Raw genomic sequence first — 21,884 nt, forward strand, 5'->3', positions numbered from 1 at the left:
TAATTTTAAAAAATCAACAATGTTAATACGGAAAGTATTCATATTCCTTGTTGCATAGATATTAGATACGTTAAATGGCAGTATATCAGAGAGGTTGAAGGACCGGCATATATTAAAAGGCTGCGGTCAAGAGATGCGAACACACACACCCATGCTGCACTAGCAGCAGCAGCCGGTCTGTGGTCACCAGAGCGCATAGAGGGAGACGCTGTTATATGGGCCTGCCTGACAAGCTGGATCAGGTCGACCAGGAATGCAACTCGACGACACAGAGTGAAGTTCCCATCGAATAAAATATCAAAGTATATATGAAACCTACAAAGGTACGTTTAATTCATAGCGAAGAAATCTGGCACAGAAAAAAATTTTAAACATACACTGTACCGTTTAAGCAAGACACAACCAGAAACGGGTTAGGCAAGATGGTTAGTACAAGATCGTGAAAGTTAAGACCAATGGCTCATTTAAATCCGACACAGATGAGTGCATGGAAATCCGCTAAAGGGGAGAGTGCACGGAAAAATTAAAAAATAAACTTGAGCTGGCTTAGAAACGATGGTGAGTGAAGAAGTATATTGACCGTGAAGTAGTTTATTCACGGTCTTCGCGTTAAATTTTTGTATGTCAGGGGAAAAGTGGTGTGATGGCTCACGTTTGTTCTGTTACAATTCAAGGCCATTCAAATTTTTCCAACAAGAATTTCGAAAGTCATTCACTGAGCACATGAAATTTTTGAACCATTGACGAACAAGCAAGCTCAGTTTTTTCTTCGTTAAGACTCACGGTTCATTTGAAGAGTTAATATCACTGAAAGTTCGGTCAACACAAAAGATGTCTGGCCTCAAGCCAGCGCGTGTTTGCGCTGTAGTTTGCAACAAGCAACGGTCAACAATTTCATGGACGTCCGTTCATCTTAGCTACACATTGCGAGGTCGTTCTTGACATGAGGCTTACATATAGAACGATATACGCGCGTACACATGAGGAAATAGCAGCAGCTCCAGGATTGTCTTCACCAAGCATTTCTTCATTCAGCGACGGTCAAGAGTCGGCCGTCAGAAGAGCATCGTATCAAGACATCCATCATTTTATACTGTGATGACGATGCATGTTTTATAATTAAAAAATTGGCATTGCTTGACCAGAGCAAAATAGTAGTGTCATTGCATGGCTGTTTGGGCACTCGAATGAGCAACCGGTATCAAGACACTCCATGGCTTTTGAAACCTAGAGTGAAATCGATATGCATAAATTGGAATGTAAAATTAAAATTGTCCAGGAGCGAAAATCGGTACAGCACTGGAGAATTTTGATCACCATCAAACACTCTACGCAAGTTGCTAGCACGCAACCTACAATGTGCGCGAGCCAAGTCTAAGGAATCTTAAACTATAAGACCACGAGATTTCCGCTGTTCCCAATGAACTCCGATCTCGCCATGAGTTTCATTGAGATAAGACCGATAAATTTTGTGAACTGTATCAAGTTCACTATTGCGCAGTGGATGACATTGCACTGACTATGTCAAATGGTAAAAATGAGTAAAATGAATGCTCACTAAGATTAGTTCAAACACAAGTCCAAAGTCTGATGAAAAGAAGTCTCCGACTCGATGACTTGCCCAAAACGCAAAGTCCAAAGTAAGAAGAGCCAATTTATTCTCTCGTCGGTTCAATAGCCACAGAATCTCGCATTTTTATGGAGAGTTGAAAGCCATAATTTTAGAGTTTTCAAGCACGGAGATTTAAATCTGTGCAGACTCCCGCCCTTGACATTCAACAAAGGATTCGATTCCTGTCACGGATTAGAAACGAAGAGAATTTAAATAATAAGTAAGGAGCCTATTGTGTGGCTCAGAATTTGAAACGTTCCTACTGATTGCTTCATTTAGGAAGCTTTGTGTGGACGCAGTCACGGACACTCCCAGTCAAACACAGAACGATTTTTTAGGCGTCACGCCATTTTTCGCAGACTTCCATCAAGACCGGCGCGCTCGAGCGTGAGATCTCAGGCGTCGATCTTGACGAGAACTCCACGTCCATCACTTCTAGGCTGCCATTGCGCATTTGCAACGTACTCTATTACATCTTTCTTGATTAACTGGTACGCCAATTGTAATCAAAATAATAAAACGTTTAATCATACTGTTTAAAAGCTTGAGCAGATCTTCAAATTTCACAAAGTGCGAATTGTTAACAGCTTTCAAACTTCATTGACAACTAGTAGGGCTCCTGGGGATTTCATGAGACGTCAAATTAAAGTCATGAAATATTCATGGAATTTGTATCATACATATACATTCATTAGTAATAGCGTCATTAGCGTGTCATGAAATAAAATTTTAATTGTATGAGTATGCTTGGTGGAAATGGAGATAAGTTTAAACCTAGGAAAGCAATCTAAAAAACGGGAATGATTAGCAGGCTCAACAGTGAAAGATAGAAAATCACTCAATCTTTTATTTGCGCAAGTTCACAGCAGTTTTGTCTAATAGTTATTTAATAGAAATTATTTGAAGTACGGAATACCTAGCGGAGCCAGCCGGGAAGCATAGGCTTCAAAAATTTTCGTTCAAGACGTTTCTTTGGGCGAGGTGATCGATGTGTGCGCATTTGTTCGCCATGGAGTCAGATTTTTCTAGCAAGCCGATCGTTCTGGTTCCTTCTATGGCCCATAGAGGCAGCTATAGTGTCCATACAAATAATCTTAACTTGGTATAAAGCAGTAAAATTTCTAACCAACTGTGCCCTATATGTTCACGACGCCACCAATTGTTTTTTTATTATTATTGCCGATGTCACGCAGGCCGAGACATCATAACCGGTTTAAATTTTAAAGTCTCAATTATGGTGTGTTTTTTAATTATCATCTATGGTGTAGTTGAATAACGATTGTACAATTATCAAATGACATTTATTCTAGTAAGTTTACATTATTAAGTTGCTCTTGTAATGGCTTGAGTAGCCATTGTATAAAATGAGTTATAAACGAACGCCCCGTCACACACGATATAGGGTTGAACGCCCGTGACAACATGCAGCTCGACAGCAGCCCTGCACCCGCCATTATTCCTGCCCCACTGAAAACTTGAGGCTCGCATGCGCTTAATTTATTTGGAATGCGCTTTTTAGCGCATTTTCTCATTTATGAAAAAAATGCACTATTGTGCTCGCCATGTCCGTCTGTCCGTCCGTCCGTCTGTCCGTCCGTCCGTCTGTTCGTCCGTCCGTCTGTTCGTCCGTCCGTCTGTCTGTCCGTCCGTCTGTCTGTCCGTCCGTGACTTCATGTTTGCGTCGACGAGAAAATGCGCTCTCTGTCACTGCAGTGAGTACTGAGTTATATTTTTGGAAGCTACAACGACAGAACCCAGTTCCTTGAGAATTCATTCTGTTACAGACAGCAATGTCTCGAATGAGAAGATGACAATAACTTAAATACTTGACAGAGAGTAACTTACTTGATACTTGTGATGACAGAGACCACCCGCAACGACGTTAGCTCACTCAACTGACTTGCAAGTGAGAAAAAAATGTTTGGACAACGGAAAATAATTGTAGAAAGCGATAAACTTAAATAATTTCTTCCTCACCCGTCAAATTTGCAATCCATATTTTCCTGTCGATAAAAACGATTCCAAATTGCGTTTAGAGGACAGTGACAATAGGTCATTAAAATAAGTCCTCGAAAATCACCACCAAATTCACTCCAAAATGTTATGAACACGAAACGAGATTGTAATTCAATGGAGCTATAGTTCATTAAAATAACTATGCATTTAAAAATGTAAATTTAATCGGGTAAAAATTCCGATTTGATGGAAATAAATTCATGCCACAGTGTATTGAATCAGAAAACATATTTTACTACATCGGCAACATCCAGTATAATAAAGTTAATTGGACCAAGCGAGCAGAGAAAAATGAGGTCATAACCGTCGAGCAATAGATTAGGTGCTCGATGCGCTGCATCTCAGGTTGCCTTACTTTCCCAAGCATCCCAAAAGGAAGACTACGAGCCACTCGATCCTATAATGTCTCTTTGTCTCCATACCACGAGTTCTCGAGGTCACATTGCTCAACCCTAAAATGAGCTTGGCAATTTTTGAAGATATTCATATCTGGCTTGCCAGATGACCAGGCAGTGAAGGGTTGATCTGGTTGGAGATGATTTCACTGGATAATGTACGTCAAGTTCAGTGTCGCAAAAATAATCTGAAGACCAGAATAACAAGTTCACTCACGTAAATGAGTGGGTAAAATCATTCATAAAGTGACACTTCCTTACTCAGAGCACGAACAGAGTGCGGATGTAGCACAGATACCTACGTCCATTAAGCTGGACCAAACTGGGTCAGAATGACTCACATTAACGCAAAACATGCATCGCTATTGAGATGAAGTCTCCTTTTTTCTGAGTGTTTCAATTATTGAAAAAATTATCAGTGAATATTATTTGCTCGGTGACAAGATAAAAGTTAGTGCACTGTAAAGTTCTATTGAACAACTTTTTTCCTCCACGAAGCACGTTTCAAGCTTTCAAATAGTATAAAATACGAGAAGAGATAGAGAGATGAAATTTGTCAATGCAAGGTCGACCTCAGCTGGCCACCCACAAAAGTACTGTTTTCACGGTCCATTTATTTCCACGCGGATGCCCACATGGAATCCTGAAGAATTTATACCTACGTGATTTGGGAGCCGCCTCCTCAAAACGGTGGTTGCAAAAAAGTGACGAACGAACCGGCATGAGAAAAATTTACTACAGACCCTCAATAATTTGATCACATCAGCAATGAATAAAAAAGCTGAGGTTCTTAACTTAAATGTAACACAAAGCCATAACTGCATAATCTCAATTAGGTCTGATAGAATAGCAGGGAAAATTTTACACCGCAAAATTAGTCGATGTTCAGGGGCCATATTTTCAAAATTCGCTTAGTGAACGTAAGTACTTAAGCTCTATTTTCTTGTCTATGATTGGTGGATTTTGCTTGAAAGGCCGTCAATAATTGGCTGATGAACTTACGATCTCTTAACTTTCTTTGAAAGTATAGGCCCAGGCCGTTGTAGTTCCTGAGCACAACTTGACATGTCATTGCGCGCGAGGAGTCGGGACGGACAACGACGTTGTGACTAGCGTTTGACGTTAACAGACAGGCTTCTTTCTGTTCATGCACGAGACGTAAGCTGCCACAGGGAATTCCGTATTTCAGTTTGGAAAAGTGAGGAACACAAATACCGGAAAATTAAAGAACTAAATGAAACAATTGAAATTCAAAAAGTGTTGCGATTTATAAAAAAAAATTCAAGTAACGACCTTTCGTTACTAAAAAACTTACGACACCTTAACACTACAATTACATATCGGGAGAACAAAATAGAGAAATGAATTCATTATTCATTCTTAAATATTCTCGAACGACCAAAAGCAAGTCATCGTTTGTTCTTCTTGAGCAATCCGAAATGCTCGTTCTGAGAGGGCAAAAGATGTCCAGTACATATTTGGACGACAAAGCTCATTCAAGTGCTAGACTGTGACCACTCAACGAAGCACTTGTTCGTAGCTTTCGACATCGCGATAATTGAAAATTTACAGGGTCAGTCAGACCATTTGAAAAGGCATTTTAAAAATTACATAATTGATACACGGTCTGGTGGATAGCGTCTATAAGAGGAAAAGAAACCATTGAAGGTTTTAAATATAACTCATTTGTACATGGCGGGAACAAGGACCGAATAGTCGATCGTGCCTTGCATCGTCCTTTTTCTAAAGTATTCGTGACCGATTGACTGCAAAGGTCCCATACGTTGTAAAATTTAGCGCATTTGGTGTCCATGATAAAAATTGAAGCCTAAGTTGAAGAAAAAGGCTCAAGAAGAAAATGCTGATTTGCATTCTAGTGGATCAACGATCAGCTGGAATCAAAACAAGGCATGGTTCATAAGGCAGAAATTATGGTCTAACGATTAACGTAACAGCCATGCAAGAAGGCCTGTTATAGGCACCATCTCGGGTGCATAACGTGCGTACGCTAAGTGATCGTTCCTTGTTATACGGCTATGGTGAGACCATGACAACACTGGCATGGCCCTGAAAGGCAGGATGGGATGGCACACGCAAAGGTTACTTTCACCGCCCAGAAAATGACCTGCCGACACCCCATGTTCCTCGGAGCATCGCTCTAAAAAGATTTTGACTCCTGGAACTGGAATCTTTACAGGTACAAGGGTAACCCTCCAAACCCTCTGCTGTATTCGTGCTGTCCTTTGGTTTAGTTTAGAACGGATAAATCAGGATAACTTGGAAACTTTGGTAGCTCAAATCTAGCGCGTATAACTTGTATCCTCGTTATTGACTTTCGTATTTAGGGAAACTCAAATTTTGCTTAGTTCACTTCGTTTTATAGCTTGATATCTTTACTCAACGAGTTTAGATGTCAAATTGAACGGGATTAAAATATTGGTAACAAATCTACCAATCTTCATGAAAACAAAAGTTTAGGCAAAAAAAACGAAATTATTTATTTTTTGATGTAGGAGTAATTTGATTTATCAAATTGCATCCGATTTTTTCCCTGAGCGAACCAGAGAAAAAAAAGCCGCTCATCACTCCCTCCTGCCTCATTACTTAGCCCTTCAAGATACGAGACATTTTCTTTGAAGGCTCTGAAGCACCTGCTGCGCTCTTTAGCGTGGGGCAAAGGTCAACTTGGAATATTTGGTAAGTACTGCCACGAGATATAAACTAAGGCTACTAAAGAAGACCGATCAGATCATACTGAGCCTACATATAGCAGGTTGAGCAGTCAAACGAAAGCATGGAATTTATTGGAACGCCATTTCGGAATGATACTCGGCAATCATTGCGGTCCGTAACGAAACTCTTTAGCATCTAGGCAGCGGGCGATTTTCTATCCCGAACTTTTTTTTCCACACGACTTTTACAAATATTTATAATGCAACGAGGTTTCATATTTATACCCAAAGACCGTTCACAATGTTTGCACATCAAGAATGCTAGTGAAACCTTTATAGTGACACAAAATTAGATCTGGAAAAGATCTAACTTATGCATTACTTATGGCTGCTACATCAATAAATGAGGTTAAATGCATACATGCATTTGTTCCAATAAGCTGTTGAAATGAGCAAGACATGATAGATTTCGCCAACGACACGCACGCACAAAGTAGACTGGGAGAGCGCGTGTACAAAATTCAAAGGCTCATCAATTGCCTCACGGAGCGTGTGTAAACTCAATGAGCGGTAAGGATTAAATGATTTGACAATAGATTTATCGACAGCGTAATAGCAACTCTGCGGTTAGGGCTTGTTAACGGAGCTCGGATACATCAAACCTACAACACGCCTTGGCGCTGAAACTTTCCGCGACTCCAGAAGCACGTTAACTCGAACTATAAATTCCGAGTGCTCAAATGCAAGTGCAGATATAACATAATATAAGAAGGTTTAATAGGAAATATTTTTACAGGTGAATAGATGACAAACTGGCATAAATCTTTAATCCAAATATAAAAATAATAAAAACGATGTACTCGAAAAGGAAGGTCTGGTTCAGCGTCTTATTTGATTTCTTAATAAACTTCAACAATGCCGGCGTATAGAAAAAGAGCACGGCGCACCTTACGACCTTGTGAATTTACAGTCAAATGGGTGATTGTAACCATTAATCAAGTCATACGGCAGCTGCGCTCGTAAAAGCCTGTTGTACGGCAGCATTTCTCAGATCAAAATAGAGGCTTTCTTCACGCAGCAGTGAGCGAGTGTGTAATTACCCAGGAGCAAATGTAATTCACGGTGAGTGTAGCATTCGGCGCCTGGACAATTGGAAACAGCCGCCGTGAAGCGTGAAGCGTTCAAAGCTTCATTTGTCAGAAGGGCAGTCCATTAATTACAGGCTGGCTTAATGAACATTGCATAACGGTAGCGCGTGCGTATCTCAGTCCTTTATTGCCAGCGAGGCTTTCACCTGCCAAGAGCCGCCAAGACCCCTCCGAAGAATTGATCATTTTCGAGCAGGCCTGCCTGCACTGCAAGTCAAATGCAGCCAGGCGTGTAGACAACTCCGCTTCATAAGTGCAAAATTTGCTGTCAAATTACCTAATCATTGATAGATACGCAATTCTCAATTGTTTCCAAAAAATCAGAATTGTGAATTCAAAAGAAATTGCAGGAAGTTTGGACAGAATATTTTCTTTAGTTATGGTTCATTTCTAATCTCACCGGCTTTTAATCAGTTTGATTTTATCTTCGGTGCTCGCCCCTGCAATGAAACTATTATTGTTGAAATATATTTCTAATCTTGTAAATATTTAAGAATAGCCGAGACTGCCGAGTAGGTTCACGGCAGGGAAATCAGACAAGCATTTACAGGGCCATAGAGAAGGCCCGATAACGCTGCTGCTGCTGGGACGATTAGCCAGCCCAGACGGTGTGCGATTACCGATGCACGTAAAGCGATACAGGAAGCTTCACACAAACGGTGCTGCATTGTCGTGTTAGGCATGCTGCTCAGGCAACAGGTATTATTAGAAACAGAAAAACACTCACTGTAAAATTATATCAACAAGTTAATTATATCAACAAGCTCTGAAATAAACGAATCAAATGATCAAATGAACAATTTTCATGAAACACATTATTAATTGATGAATATTTGAAGATTAAATGTTGCCATGCAGTCAGTAAAGTCTGATAACAAACATCAATGAACGAATATTGGACGACAGCTCGCTTCGTTCGTTATATTCGTAATATGAGGTCCTGAAGTTGAAGTGCCGGCAGGATTTGATACTGGAAAAAATTGGCCGGATATGGAAGTCATATATACAAGTGTGGGATGTTTTTTGGTAGAAGTAACGGAGTATCCTCTCAAATTAACAATTTGTATTAATTACAGTATATTAGGTGATATCAAATCTTTCACTGTGTCTTCCAATATGAGTAATTTAAGATCTTAACATAAAAATTGGTAAAAAGTAGAAGCTAAACTGAAATAACGAAGAAAGAGAAAACAATCAGAAGAAGATAAATTGGTTTCATTAATTTACGAAAAATTACATTAAATAAACATTATTTCGTAACTATTAACGAAGATGGTGTTCCTATAATTAAGGTCCTAACAATGGTGTTCCACCCAATTGAAAGTTACTTCGATCACAATAGAACAGCTTCTTCTTACCGAGTGAACAAAACCTTTTGAATATTCAGTAGCCTGCAACACTCCTCATTAACTCCTCACGACCAGGACCCATACTTTCAAAAAAAGTTAAGAGATCGTAAGTTCATCAGCCAATCATTGACGGCCTTTCGAGCAAAATCCACCAATCATAGACAAGAAAATAGAGCGTATGTACTTATGTTCACTTAGCGAATTTTGAAAGTCGAGGCCCTGAGTCAGGGCGCTACGGATACATGCACGTTCGTGAGTCGTCTGGTCCAGGCAGCGGATCAAGAAATTGCAGTGGCATTGAACGGTCAATACCATAAAGGCTGCAAATTAAATCAACAGGTGCAAATAAAATCAAGGGCTACCCATGATCTCGAGCTCTGGGTCAAGATCCCACAAGTGGAGCTATCGTTGAATTAATTTCGCCTGATATCAATCTTTATAAGGCACACAATGGAATAAAATTAAGACCCCTCATTTATCGGCTAACATTTATTAAAAATTAATTGTATGAAGAATAATCTACTCGATTTTTTATTACATTTGTAAAAAACGATAACTATGTCGAAAACATTGAAACTGAAGGAAATAAGCTGAAAGAAATTTACATCTGAATTTCGATTAAAAATATTTTTCCTCCGAACTCATTCCGTAAGTAATTCATAGACAATCATCCAAATACACAGCATTAAGTCCATAAATAGATACGAGGTTGAAGTCGTGAGCTATTAACAGACGAGATTACACAGTAGCATTGAGAGGAGCATGCTAGAGTGGGCCAGAGATGGACGGCAGGAGCCCTACAGCAGCACGCGATCAAATCTGATGCATCGCGTCAATTTATCTTAGTCGCACGCCTTAGTCTATTGACTTCTCTCGAGGAGACCGATTAACCTTAGAGTATAGTAGAATAATTCAAATATTAACTATACACCTCAGTCTATTGACTTCTCTAGAGGAGACTGATGAACCTTAGAGTAGTAGAATAATTAAAATATTAACTATACACCTCAGTCTAGTGACTTCTCTAGAGGAGACCGATAAACCTTAGAGTTGTAGAATAATTAAAATAGTAACTAGTCCCTCACTCAAATTTTGAATGTTCATTAAATTTTGCTATCAGGAGAAAGAATAACAATACAAATTCAGTGGCTTCCAGGGACAGAGATCGAGAACGAGTTTTACGCTCATTACACACAGTTTAAAAGCAGGTAAATTAGGATAAAAAGCGAGGTGTAGCAGCCTTATTCAACGTAACGATCTGTTCGGCGTTAAAAAACAGAATAAAACGGAAAAGTAATATATTAGTAAGCTTCATTTTATGGGAATTTATATAATATAATTTCCATTCTAACTGACACCTAAGTTCGGTAAATTATTTTTTATAGATTTAAAACTACGTTTATATGGCTTTAGATTCACGCAAAAAAAAAAAGAAGAAGAAAAATTCTTACAGAATAAATGGCCGAATTTGAACCGTCGTACCAGTTGATTGCATGCCTTTGTACCGCATGGGATTTGTCCTGCTGAATTGCTTCAAGATGATGGTAAAGTTATTCCTCCAAGATTATTCACATTCTTTGGATTGACCTACGAACCTTTCTTCTAGATAAAAAGCAGTCGTAACAAAGCAACTGGTGGGCACCGTACACAATGCTCTTTTGCTAAGCTCCATCGCCTTGTGATCAATGCCTCAATGATCTATTGCGACGGAGAAAGTTACCCATTGCATCCTTGCATGGCGGACTTCTGTGCAAGATTTCGAAGGCAGTAAGAAGCAGCGATTTATGGACCATCAGAACGCCATTTCACACTATAAAAGATGAGCTCATTACGTCCCTAAGAGGTCGCTCGAAAACTTCGTGATTGTTTGTAATGGTCGAGCCGGACGAAAAATCGACCAGTTCAAGTCAGCTGAACTCTGCACCCCTAACGGTGAGTTTGAATACCTCAGCAGGAGGTGAATTACGGTATTAAAATTTAAATAGACAGGTTGGCGTCTGTTTGTGCGCGGTTAAAAACACAAGTCGCCGCGGTACTTAAGTAATTAGTGAAAACCTTCAAAAACGATTTCGTAGCTTACACAGCAGGCAAAGGGTTTAAATAAGCTAAGACTAAATCCATCATCAGGAGTTGCGTGGATTGGATAAACGTGACGCGTAAGTTGCTCAAGTTTCGTGCAACAAAGACGAGCACAACATGCGCCGAGTCCTTCCATAGCCATGCACAACGAGCTCAAGCTTACGACACTAACTCCATCACAAAGCTGCACACTAACTAACTTCACAAAAAGGGCGCGATGAGGCGAACGACCTGATAAAATTCACCAAGACTTGAGCAATATCGAAAAGAATGGAGGCGCAACGAACACAAATGGACTGGTTTGAGCAGCCCCGACGAAAGTGCACTATTGTTCAATAAGCAAGGCTGGAAGCTAGACCCTCTAAGGACCGTGTTTGAGGATCATCTCAGGCCTCTAATGAGAGAGGCAAAGCAACTCCGAGCGACAGCCTGAGGGCCCTTAGCAGCACTGCACTGTCGGAGGATGAGGTCCAAAAGAGCGAATAAATCAAGTACCGACACAGGAATTGAGAGGAAATATGGTCTCGATGTTGGCGAGAAGATCCGATTAAGTTCTAAAGACGATCATCAATTCCAGCTGAGGGTCATGACTCATGCTCGAAGTAGCAGAAACAATTTCGTTCGACGTAACGAAAAATGGAGGATGAAACATGCATAATAAAATCTCCAGGTAAGAATCGCTATACATATCTACAAGAATCAAATAAGGCCAATCGATAATAAGATAATGTACAATGTACTTTTCATGTATTTATTCTAGCGACGAAAACATCTCCTAAGCACGGATTTCAGTGTACTTCGCACTGACGAAAAATCGAAAATAGCTCTCCAAATTGAGCTATTGAATCCAATTTTGAATTGAATCTAATCATAATCAAAGATGAAATTCAACTCAATTCAAGATTCACTAAGTTTCACCAAACCCGCGACGGTCAAATATGATAAAAAATATGTATATTTATAGCTCGGGCTCAAATTACCAGGTCGAATAAATTGGTATCGAAATGAGTAAGATTCATGTCTGAATGAGCCTTTAATTTCTTTTATAAAGTATTTGATGAGCGTTACATACTAGGAAATGCCATTCATGCCGACCTTTCCCTAGGTTTCTGCACCACTATTATTCCACGCTGATGAGCTTCAATGCCCTCCAGAAAGTTAATTATGTAATCTGAAGCTCGAGTCCGACTAACGACCACTCCACTCAAAGAACAGCGTAATTGCATAAATTCCCCCAAGAACACAGAAAATATTTGCGATTCTAATCGTGGAACCTTTACTTGGCTGCCTAACTTCCAGTCATACATTTTACCAAATAAATCTTAGAATTTGGATCTCCTTGATTTCGAAAATTTGAATGTATACTAATTAAATTTAAATAAATACTCACGTTCAAAATTTACCGTAAATATAACATGAAATAATTTACACGGTCGCAAAAAAGCAATCTTCGTCGTGACTCTCCCTAACTTGGCTGAAGTGTGGAGAATTAGCAGCAAGAATGACCGCATGCTGGATAATGAAAAGTATCTCCTGGAGGATCACAACCCCAAATTATAGATTCGGTACGTTAGATCGACCATATTAACTAACAAATATTGCAATTTGATTGAAAATAGTTACTTCAAATTTCTACACGTTTCTGCATTTCTATACGTTTCATACGCTCTTTAACTTGCATTGGTGAACTGAATTAAATTGGAACAATTTCAAAATATGCAGCAAAACTTTTTTATGGATTGCCTAAAATGAATTATAAAACGCAATAAATTTTTGCAGCAAAAAAAAATTAACCAGAACCCTGGAAACGTTGCCCATGATCACTTCCTTGGAGACGTTGCAGTCTCTCTGCACAGATTGTAGGAGACAAACTTGCTGCTGCTGCTTATTTGAAGAATGATGTTGGTGGCAGAACTGTGACCAGCGTGTCACAGTGCGCAGGTTGTTGACTCTAGTTAAACAGCTATTTTACTTTAAAATTAGTCATCACTACGACGCAAAATGAAGACGAATTTTATTGGCGATATCGATAAGATCCGTAAGAAGAAAGCCCGATCATCAGCAGTGAGTACCAGCGATCTTGACGTTTAGCATCGAACTTGGGGCCACTGCGGTCATTTCCCCTATGAGACTAAATTGTTTCTCATCTTCTACTTCTCAGCTCATTGAAAAACAAATGAAGTCGGACCCAGATAAATATTTTTTACATACATAGTACACTATACACGTATAATTACTATTATTAGTAATATTCAAGATTTGAACATGCGAACTCGTGCTTCAAAAGCCTAGTAAATAAAATATTTCAAGCATAGTTAATTCACAAAAACATTCATTGCACTACTGAAAGTAAATTTGCATTTATCAGTCAATTCATAATTTCCATCGGATCTACGAAGGTTATGCCTAATTGGGCATAAGTGATCGTGTAAAATTTGAAAGCAAATCACTAGCGAGACTACAAAGGAAAACTCGTGGTTGCTTTAGCCTCTTAATGACACTTTTAACACTTCTGATTCATGGAGAGACAGAGAGAGCAACAAGCCCCTGTAAATCATCGATAGATGTTATCGCAAGCTACGGTTAGAAGTCAGCGCCTGAAGGTCTCTGGAAGCTGCACTCGATTGTCTTCGTGTTGGCTAACCAGACGTACTCTTTATTAAGCCATTAAGATACTGATGGAAAATGCTAACTAAAATGACGGCCCTGTACTCTGGCTGGTAACTCTGAAGCATAAATGGTAGACATCATGTGTGATATATTCGCCCACTAGCCAACGACATTTATCGCACAAGTTGTTATAGCGACAGCTCCGAAAATGATCAAGGCGTTATGTGTGAACTAGAGTTGGTTCAAACAGAACGGCAGTGAGTTACGAAAAATTATCATAAACGCGCATTTATGCTTCCGAATAATCCTGGAAATGCAATAAAATGTCCAGTATACTATTTGAAAACTATCGAATGCATGACGTCTAAAAATAATTAGTTTGAAATGCAACAGAAAGCGTGAATAAATCCGGCAGCATAATTGAAAATATTTAGTTTCTTCCTATAAATATCGAAAAAGACAGGCATAATAGAGCTAAAAACAACTCCTTTCTTGATAAACACCAAGCTGAAAAGTTTGCGTCGTCTTGCGTCGTCTCGAAGACCCTGTAACGACGCTCGTTGCGACTGTCGGATACAGTTCCCGTTACAAGACTAGCTGGAACCGTTCATTGGCCTGCGGCACTAGAGGAACGCCATGGAATACCTACCAACAAACCGCGCTCCGGAGCGGCTCAGGTTTGCGTTCGCTGCATCCACGCACTTTGCGCAGCAGGGAAACTTAATCACAGCTTGAAGCCCACCGCAGAGCACGCCGAGATGACCTCTGTGTCAAGCAGGGCACCGCCAACCAGATGAGCGTTCCGTCGTACGTACAGAACAGGAGGAAAGATGAGCGTCGCTAGAATTCGGTAAGCGATTCGAAAGTTTCCATGGTACATTTGCAGTAAATCACAAGCTTACTCCTATAAAACTGAATGGGTAATGTTGTCCGAAAATCGACTCGCTTCTTACCCATAGCACGAACAGAAATGGGACGTTGCACTGATGCGCCCTGATGTCGGTGCAAGCTGGGTCAGGATGACCCACATCAGGGCAAAAAGTGCATCGCTATTTGAACAAAGTCTCCCATTTCTTATAGTGTTCATTCCAACTGACAGTTGAAGCGATTAATTCAAACAACTTTCTATCCGCTCCTAATTATATGGCGTGCTGTTTTGTATGATATTGAAACTTATTAATGCAGCATTTTCAAAAATATAAACAAAAAAAAGCTAACTATCATACAAATCTGTCTCGCATGATATGAAAGAGACCGAGTCGCTTCGACTTCACAAGTTACTCACTGATAACATATTTATTGGTTTAACATTGATAAAGTCAAATAATATACGCGTCTCTGTTCACAAAATGCATCTCAGACTCACTATAGCGAGAAATATTTGTGCAGGAGCAACGGAAATAACGAAAGTTTTGGTGACGCTTGCCGCGACTCTGAAGTGGGTCGAGCGATATTCAACAACTCCGAAGATCTCAAAGCTCGTCTTTGTCCGGATATCGACACCAAGAAACTCAGGTCAAGGCGCAACAAAATTATTGATCGAAATTATATATCCCGATGAGCTAAATAAAATTACGTCTAAAAGGCTTCAAGGGCGAAACATTCAACAGGCGACAAAGAACTGCATTCATCCAAGTTACATGGACAAATTTCACCAACAAAGAAATTCTGGACCTGTCATAAACATAGTGGACATACAATTTTGGAGCTCATGGAAAGACGTAAAATGGTATTAAAATAATATTCATTAAATTCATTCATCCGTTCATCTAAAAATAAATTTACAACTGAATGAATGCAGACGGCATTCACAACCAACAATTAGCTTTCTACTCATGTTTTTGATTATTAAAATAAACAATACTTTTACAATTCATTCGCATTCTTTTCTCCGAATGTGCAAGTCAAAACAAAATATAGGTTATTAGTCTTATATCACGACGTAAATTTTCTTCTGTTTCAACCCCCAAAACATAATTTCCTGGGCGCATTCCTGACTACCATTCATCATACAGGCTATTTACTCAATATTGAGATGCGATTACGTGATGCTCAGTTACTTGGTATTGGGGCGCCTGACGCGTTCTTTCAACAAGTTTAAGTGAGTACGCCGACTATTGCTCAATAAATCAACAAATAATATGATAGGCTCTTTTCACAGAAAAAGAAATAACTCATGATTAAGGCCACGAAACACTTGGAAGCAAAAGCACGCATTGCTCGTCCATGGTATGAAACAAATTTCGGTGTTGGGAATCTCGAAATGACATCTTTGTTCCGCCAGTGGTCGAAGATACTGGAAGCGTTGAGGGCAAGTTGGTTGAAAAGTAGCCAGCCATCAGTAACATCTGCACTGCATGGTGCGAATGAAAATGTTTCTGTATATTTGGCTTGGAAGAAACCATTTTACCTAATTCCAAATGCTGGGCGACCACCAAGTATGAATAAATGATTAATAGGCTATTCATGAATATTATATATTTTTCTTACAAATCTTACAGATTTCACAAGGAAACGAAAAGCTGCTAGCAAAACTTAACATGATTAAACTTGAAATGTTATCTAATACACGAATACAGGCATTATGATCAAATTAATAATTAACAAGTGCGATATGAAAACTAAACAAAAAGTGTACAATATGAAAACTAGTAAAGAATTCGTTCCCGTCATAAGTTGGCGGTTGATGAAAAACATCTTTTATGATAAATTTGTGTCTAAGTCGGATCAGACTCCTGATGATTCGACGCATAAAGAAATTTAACACAGCACACAAAAATAGATACAGTGCATTCCTCAGGCTCAGGAATTTCTAGACAGCCTTATTTCTCACCTGTTTTGACTGCCGCCGCCTCCTCCTCCGACGTTCGTCCGCCCCTTGAAAAAGCCCAGCGGCATTTCTATCTATTTTCCTGTGATTTGCTCTATTCCTATCATTCCATTTCTAGAATTAACACTATTACACTAATAACACCTCTATATACAGCACACAATAGGTTCGGTTAGTCGAAACATAGAGCAGCAAGATAATATATCAGTTTTTCATTACACTCCAGGCCGAACAACACCAACACATTGTAGTCACTGACACTGCCAGGCGCCTGCCCAATCACCGCAGTTGTCCTACATCGACAGGTAAGTCAAGTTCAAAAACTTGGTAAGAAATCAGCTGGATGCTGCCATGCTGGGGCAAGCATGCAGATTATTTCTGTTATCAAGCACTTGACTAGGGACAAAAAGTGTAGCACAGTCGAGATATTATGTACAAGAGCGTTAATTTCTGACACCCTTTTACAGTGTAGGTAAGTCTTTTGTGATATTATTTAATTTCAGTTCGATGCTAAACTCCTTAACCTATTCCAAACTCCAGAAGCTGCATTACAAATACCTTGTTCAAAATCACTTATACATATGCATGGATATTGCAACACTATAGCTCATTACAATGTGATATATATATTATGATAACAGTTTTCTGTATTTGGATTTATTCAGCGCCTGACTGTTAACGTTGTTTCGTACGTCTGTCATAAATGTAGTCCTACCGAAGCGGTTGCCGGCTGATACAACAACAATTTTACTAGACATATTTTCATTGACATAACAAGCAAGAATGACGTAGCAAGCAACAACAAAATTCCTACTTCGTACATTCGTCAGCATTATGTATATATGTGGAATCATCATTGAAGACAAATCAGTATGTGCCTGATATTTTTATGAAATTTATACCGCCATTGACTGTTCAAGAAAAAAAAAATTATTGAATTTGGAGACGATAACCTATGAAAAGACCATAACATAAATTTATTATGGCGTCTGACATACAACTTTTGATAGATTAGCATCAGTCAAGAATTACGAATGAGAATTGAGCAGGCTAATGAATTTTGTTGACACTGTTCTCTGTAGTCCATGCTCAATTATTTTCTGCCATACCATAGAAAAATGTTAGGGCGTACTATAATAAACGTATAGATTGATGCAGACGAGCTTCATTCATCATTTGAAAAATTATTAACTCATGCTAAATATAACATCTATTGGTAATAACCAAGAAATATAATCGTGCATAAATATGGGTTACGCCACTCTTCATTTATTAAAGTTCACCAATAAAAAAATCATTAAAACTTCTTTAAACTTGGTGGCACTGACCACTCGCCCAGTTAGGAAATTTAAAAATATTATGTTTAACTTTATTCCGTATGATTACTCAATAATATCATCATACGGAATAATTGATTAGTCAATCAAACCTATTATGTCCGGCAAAGTAGCAAAACTTGCATGACCAATCTTTTAACATTCGAAATTTTACTTTCGTTTTACACTTTTATTAACATTTCTCTCCCAATCAAAAAGGACAAGCAAATCGGCAACCAAGAACTTTACAGAATTTTGAATATGGAACATATTAAACGATTTTGAACACATTAAACAATTACAGATTTAGAAGTATCTTAGGCTTCTGTAAAAATCGTAGGTATCTCAGATGTTTCGGATACAAGCTGACACCATTAGCCATACACATTCTTGCCACAATATATTAAAATATCTGACTTTCAGACAGTTTTCATAACCGGGATGAAAAAAAATTTATTGTTTACATTTTAGAATCAACAACGTGAATTACAGAAATCAGCCCATGAGTATGAAAAATACGGCATAATCCAAACTCATATGCTAGAAACTACATCGAAGTGCTAAGGAAACCAACAGAAGTGTTTTTCCTTTGAACGCCTGAAGAGAACAGGGCAATCAGCCCTTGTGTTCTGCAAACCACTGCAAGTAGCAAGGCAATCAACGTGACGTCGGTCTCAGAGTCTCGCAACACTGGCAATAAAAGTCTAGAGCTTTTTTCCTACAAAGGAATATCATTAGAGTTCTCGAGACCACGTCGAAGAGGCTAATGGTGCGCGCAATAGCAAACGCAGCTCACGCAAATGACGACCGCTGTACATGAGCTCCTATAACAGCTGATCATGAGGACTAAGTCGTGCTTGGAGCAACTCAGTCATCTGGCAGCTGTTGATCAAACGGTACTACCAAGAAAATGATATGCAGTCCTGATTTTGTTCCTTCAATTGAACTTCATAGGAAGAATATAACGACATATGCTCGTATGATAAGAAAAGAAAGAATAAATTGGACTTTGATTAGGCCACTTATTCCTTGAGATCGAGAAATGCAGTTTGATGGAACAGAGTATCTCGACCTTTCAACTTGGAACACAAATTTCTGGCTCAATTGAATCAAGACTCAAATTAAATTAGTTCTTAAGACGGAAATGCACATTAAACTGATCATAACTGGAGACTCATTATCTACCGACCGTATAAAAACAAAATAGCCAAATAAAGATATGATGAGAGACAGCGAGACTAGCGCATCATTTCGAGAAGTACGGGCATTGTAGAGCGCATTGCGGGACCTGATCCAAAGTAAGTATTTATATGGCGACAGGCCACATCAGGCCTACTCTTCAGCGCCGACATCACTATGTTATATATACGGCTGTGTAGGTTATACACTGATTTTGGCGTCAATAGTTGTTGCATTTATTCTCTATCATTGGTCGGCGCTGATACGTTCGAAAATGATTATAATAATATTAAGATTACCTTACTAACAGCATTAACACAAAGTAAATCTGAAAAATTATTTAGTTGGACGGTTTGCGTTAGGTATATAAAGCCACATCCCGTTTTACGTGACACCGGAACAAGGTGCTTTCGCTTATCCTCTCGCGCACAATGGCACCTCACGCACACAAAGCCTCACAGAAAGAAAATTTTCGAACGGCAACAAATAACACCTGCAGGAAGTGTCCACAGCTGATCGACACAAGCACTTCCATTAGCCTGTAAAAGACCCAGCTGAAAATGATCGATTTTTGCATTACATGGACGAGAAGATAAACTCTTGAATGCTTCTCGGTATAAACGAAACCAAATTAGTCTAATAACTGATCAAAAATTTTGTTACGTTACTTTGAGGAATAAATAATTTATAGGTAATTAAAAATAATTAAAGACTTCTACGTCTGTTTCAACAGCGTATAGAAAGGATACGGGTGCAAATTCACAAAATCACTATGAATTGTGCTCATCTACTGTGTATCTTATTTCTCAACAAAAAATTGTAAAGAAAAGTAGTTTTAAAATAACATTAACTTGAAGTTGGATGATTCCCTGTTTGATTCGAGCCTATATGGGCTGATTTTCCATCAAGTGCATTCATTTTTTCATTTGCATTCATTGCATTCATTTCAATTGCGTCAAGTGCATTCATTTTTAGCGTATTTTCTAATTTATGGAAAAAATGCACTATCGCCATGTCCGTCTGTCCGTCCGTCCGTGACTTCACGTTTTCGTCTCTGTCACTCACTGCAATGAGTACTGAGTTATATTTTTTATTTTTTTTAGTTGCTTTTATCCTTGTGCAATCTTCATGCATCCACTCCAAAGTTAGAGGTGAAGCTTTTGACACGCCGTGCAATTCCTGGCCATTGCAGCGCGCCTGTCGCATCAGCTGACGTGGTGAACAGAAGGCGTCATTTTCAGATCTTCTCTAGCGGTTGTGTGAGATTTTCATCGTGATCAATAACTTACGTGATCAACCTATAAGTTCTAATGACTTGTTTAAAAATGGGTTTCATATGCAACAAATAAATGTATCGATCGTTATTTTGCAATAGAGCCGAAAATAAAACTCCAGGTATACAGAAACACGGACGTTTACCTTGATCTTGATATTATTGCTCTACGTTATCAAATGTGCAGCATTCATAAGGTTATTGCAAGATTTATTACTGAAGAACCAATGTTATTGAATTTCATGTCTGAGAAACTCTATATAAATATAAAAAAATTGATGCGTCATCTAACATGAATTTTTTAAACTAAAAAAATATAGCAACTGACAAAATCTAGATAATGGAACAAACGCCTCAAATAAATAAATACAATTTGAAAGCTCAAGTTCAAGAAAAATATTCGGGCCTGCATTTATAGAAACAAAATTAATGGGAGTTGATATGAAAGTCGAGTTCACGAACCTTGTTCACTCTTAGTTCACAATATAACAATAACGTTCCCACATCTGGATTAATACATGAACAATCAAGTAAGCTTGGTCACAATGTCCCTGGTAAAGCTGCTTACTCATGAAAAAATAATTTGATTGAATTCTACACATTACTATTAAATGCCAAGACAGTTGCTGATCTCTGAAGCGCAACCACCATCCATTATTCTGCCGTCCATTGTAGGTCACCATCTCCACCAACAAATAATTTGTGCCTTTCCGCAGAGATGGAAATCCAGAGATTGAGTCACAGGCATTTCACGGACTCGCTTTCATAACAAAAGAATCGCTCTGGAAATCGCGCCAATTCCAAGAAGCTGCGCTTGTGTTTGATAACTTCAAATCAAGGCTAAATCTTGTTGCATGGGCTAAAATGGCGGCATTCACGACCACTTCATTTCCGTTCGCAGATTAGATGATTGGCAAGAAATAATACTACGGCTAGCTGACGTTCGTAGAATTTCTATTTTCATCATCATAAAATGTAAGAAAGGCAAGACGCTGGAACATTCCTTCATTATGGAGTACGATGCCTCCGAAACGCTGGAACAAGTTTCAACATATATGACCTCCAGCAATCGACAAATCAAAATTACTGCAGTTTCATTTTCCTTCAGAGGGCGGCACATATGTGTACTAATTAGTTCAACAGAAGAACTCGTAGTATAAAAAATGTTGTTCTGAATTTTTTGTAGCTGAATTCAAAGCTTACACGCATCCCAGAAACTGCATTTCATTTCCTTTCAGAAATATTTACATGCCACTATACACTATATGCATATATACATGCCACATATACATGACACTTAATATATCCCTGGAAAACTCGAACACGTTCTCGAATAAAATACCGAGACACATTTAATAGATAAATAAGTAACGATGTAACGAGATACATAAAGATTAATTAGAAA

General features: G+C 38.8%; 1 protein-coding gene across 3 annotated transcripts in view; it reads right to left on the reverse strand.

The window, feature by feature from the left end:
• Positions 1–16,941, reverse strand: part of LOC108666958 (protein Shroom2) — a 240,489-nt gene extending 223,548 nt beyond the window's left edge. For all 3 annotated transcript variants that reach the window (XM_047885466.1, XM_047885465.1, XM_047885464.1), the window contains exon 1: positions 16,715–16,941. In XM_047885466.1, coding sequence (XP_047741422.1) covers positions 16,715–16,779 — 65 coding nt within the window. In that variant the 5' untranslated portion in view covers positions 16,780–16,941. The remainder of the gene's footprint in view (positions 1–16,714) is intronic.
• Positions 16,942–21,884: the final 4,943 nt, after the last annotated feature.

Source organism: Hyalella azteca, unplaced genomic scaffold (assembly GCF_000764305.2).
Source record: "Hyalella azteca isolate HAZT.00-mixed unplaced genomic scaffold, Hazt_2.0.2 contig17983, whole genome shotgun sequence".
NCBI classification, from domain to species: Eukaryota; Metazoa; Arthropoda; class Malacostraca; order Amphipoda; family Hyalellidae; genus Hyalella; species Hyalella azteca.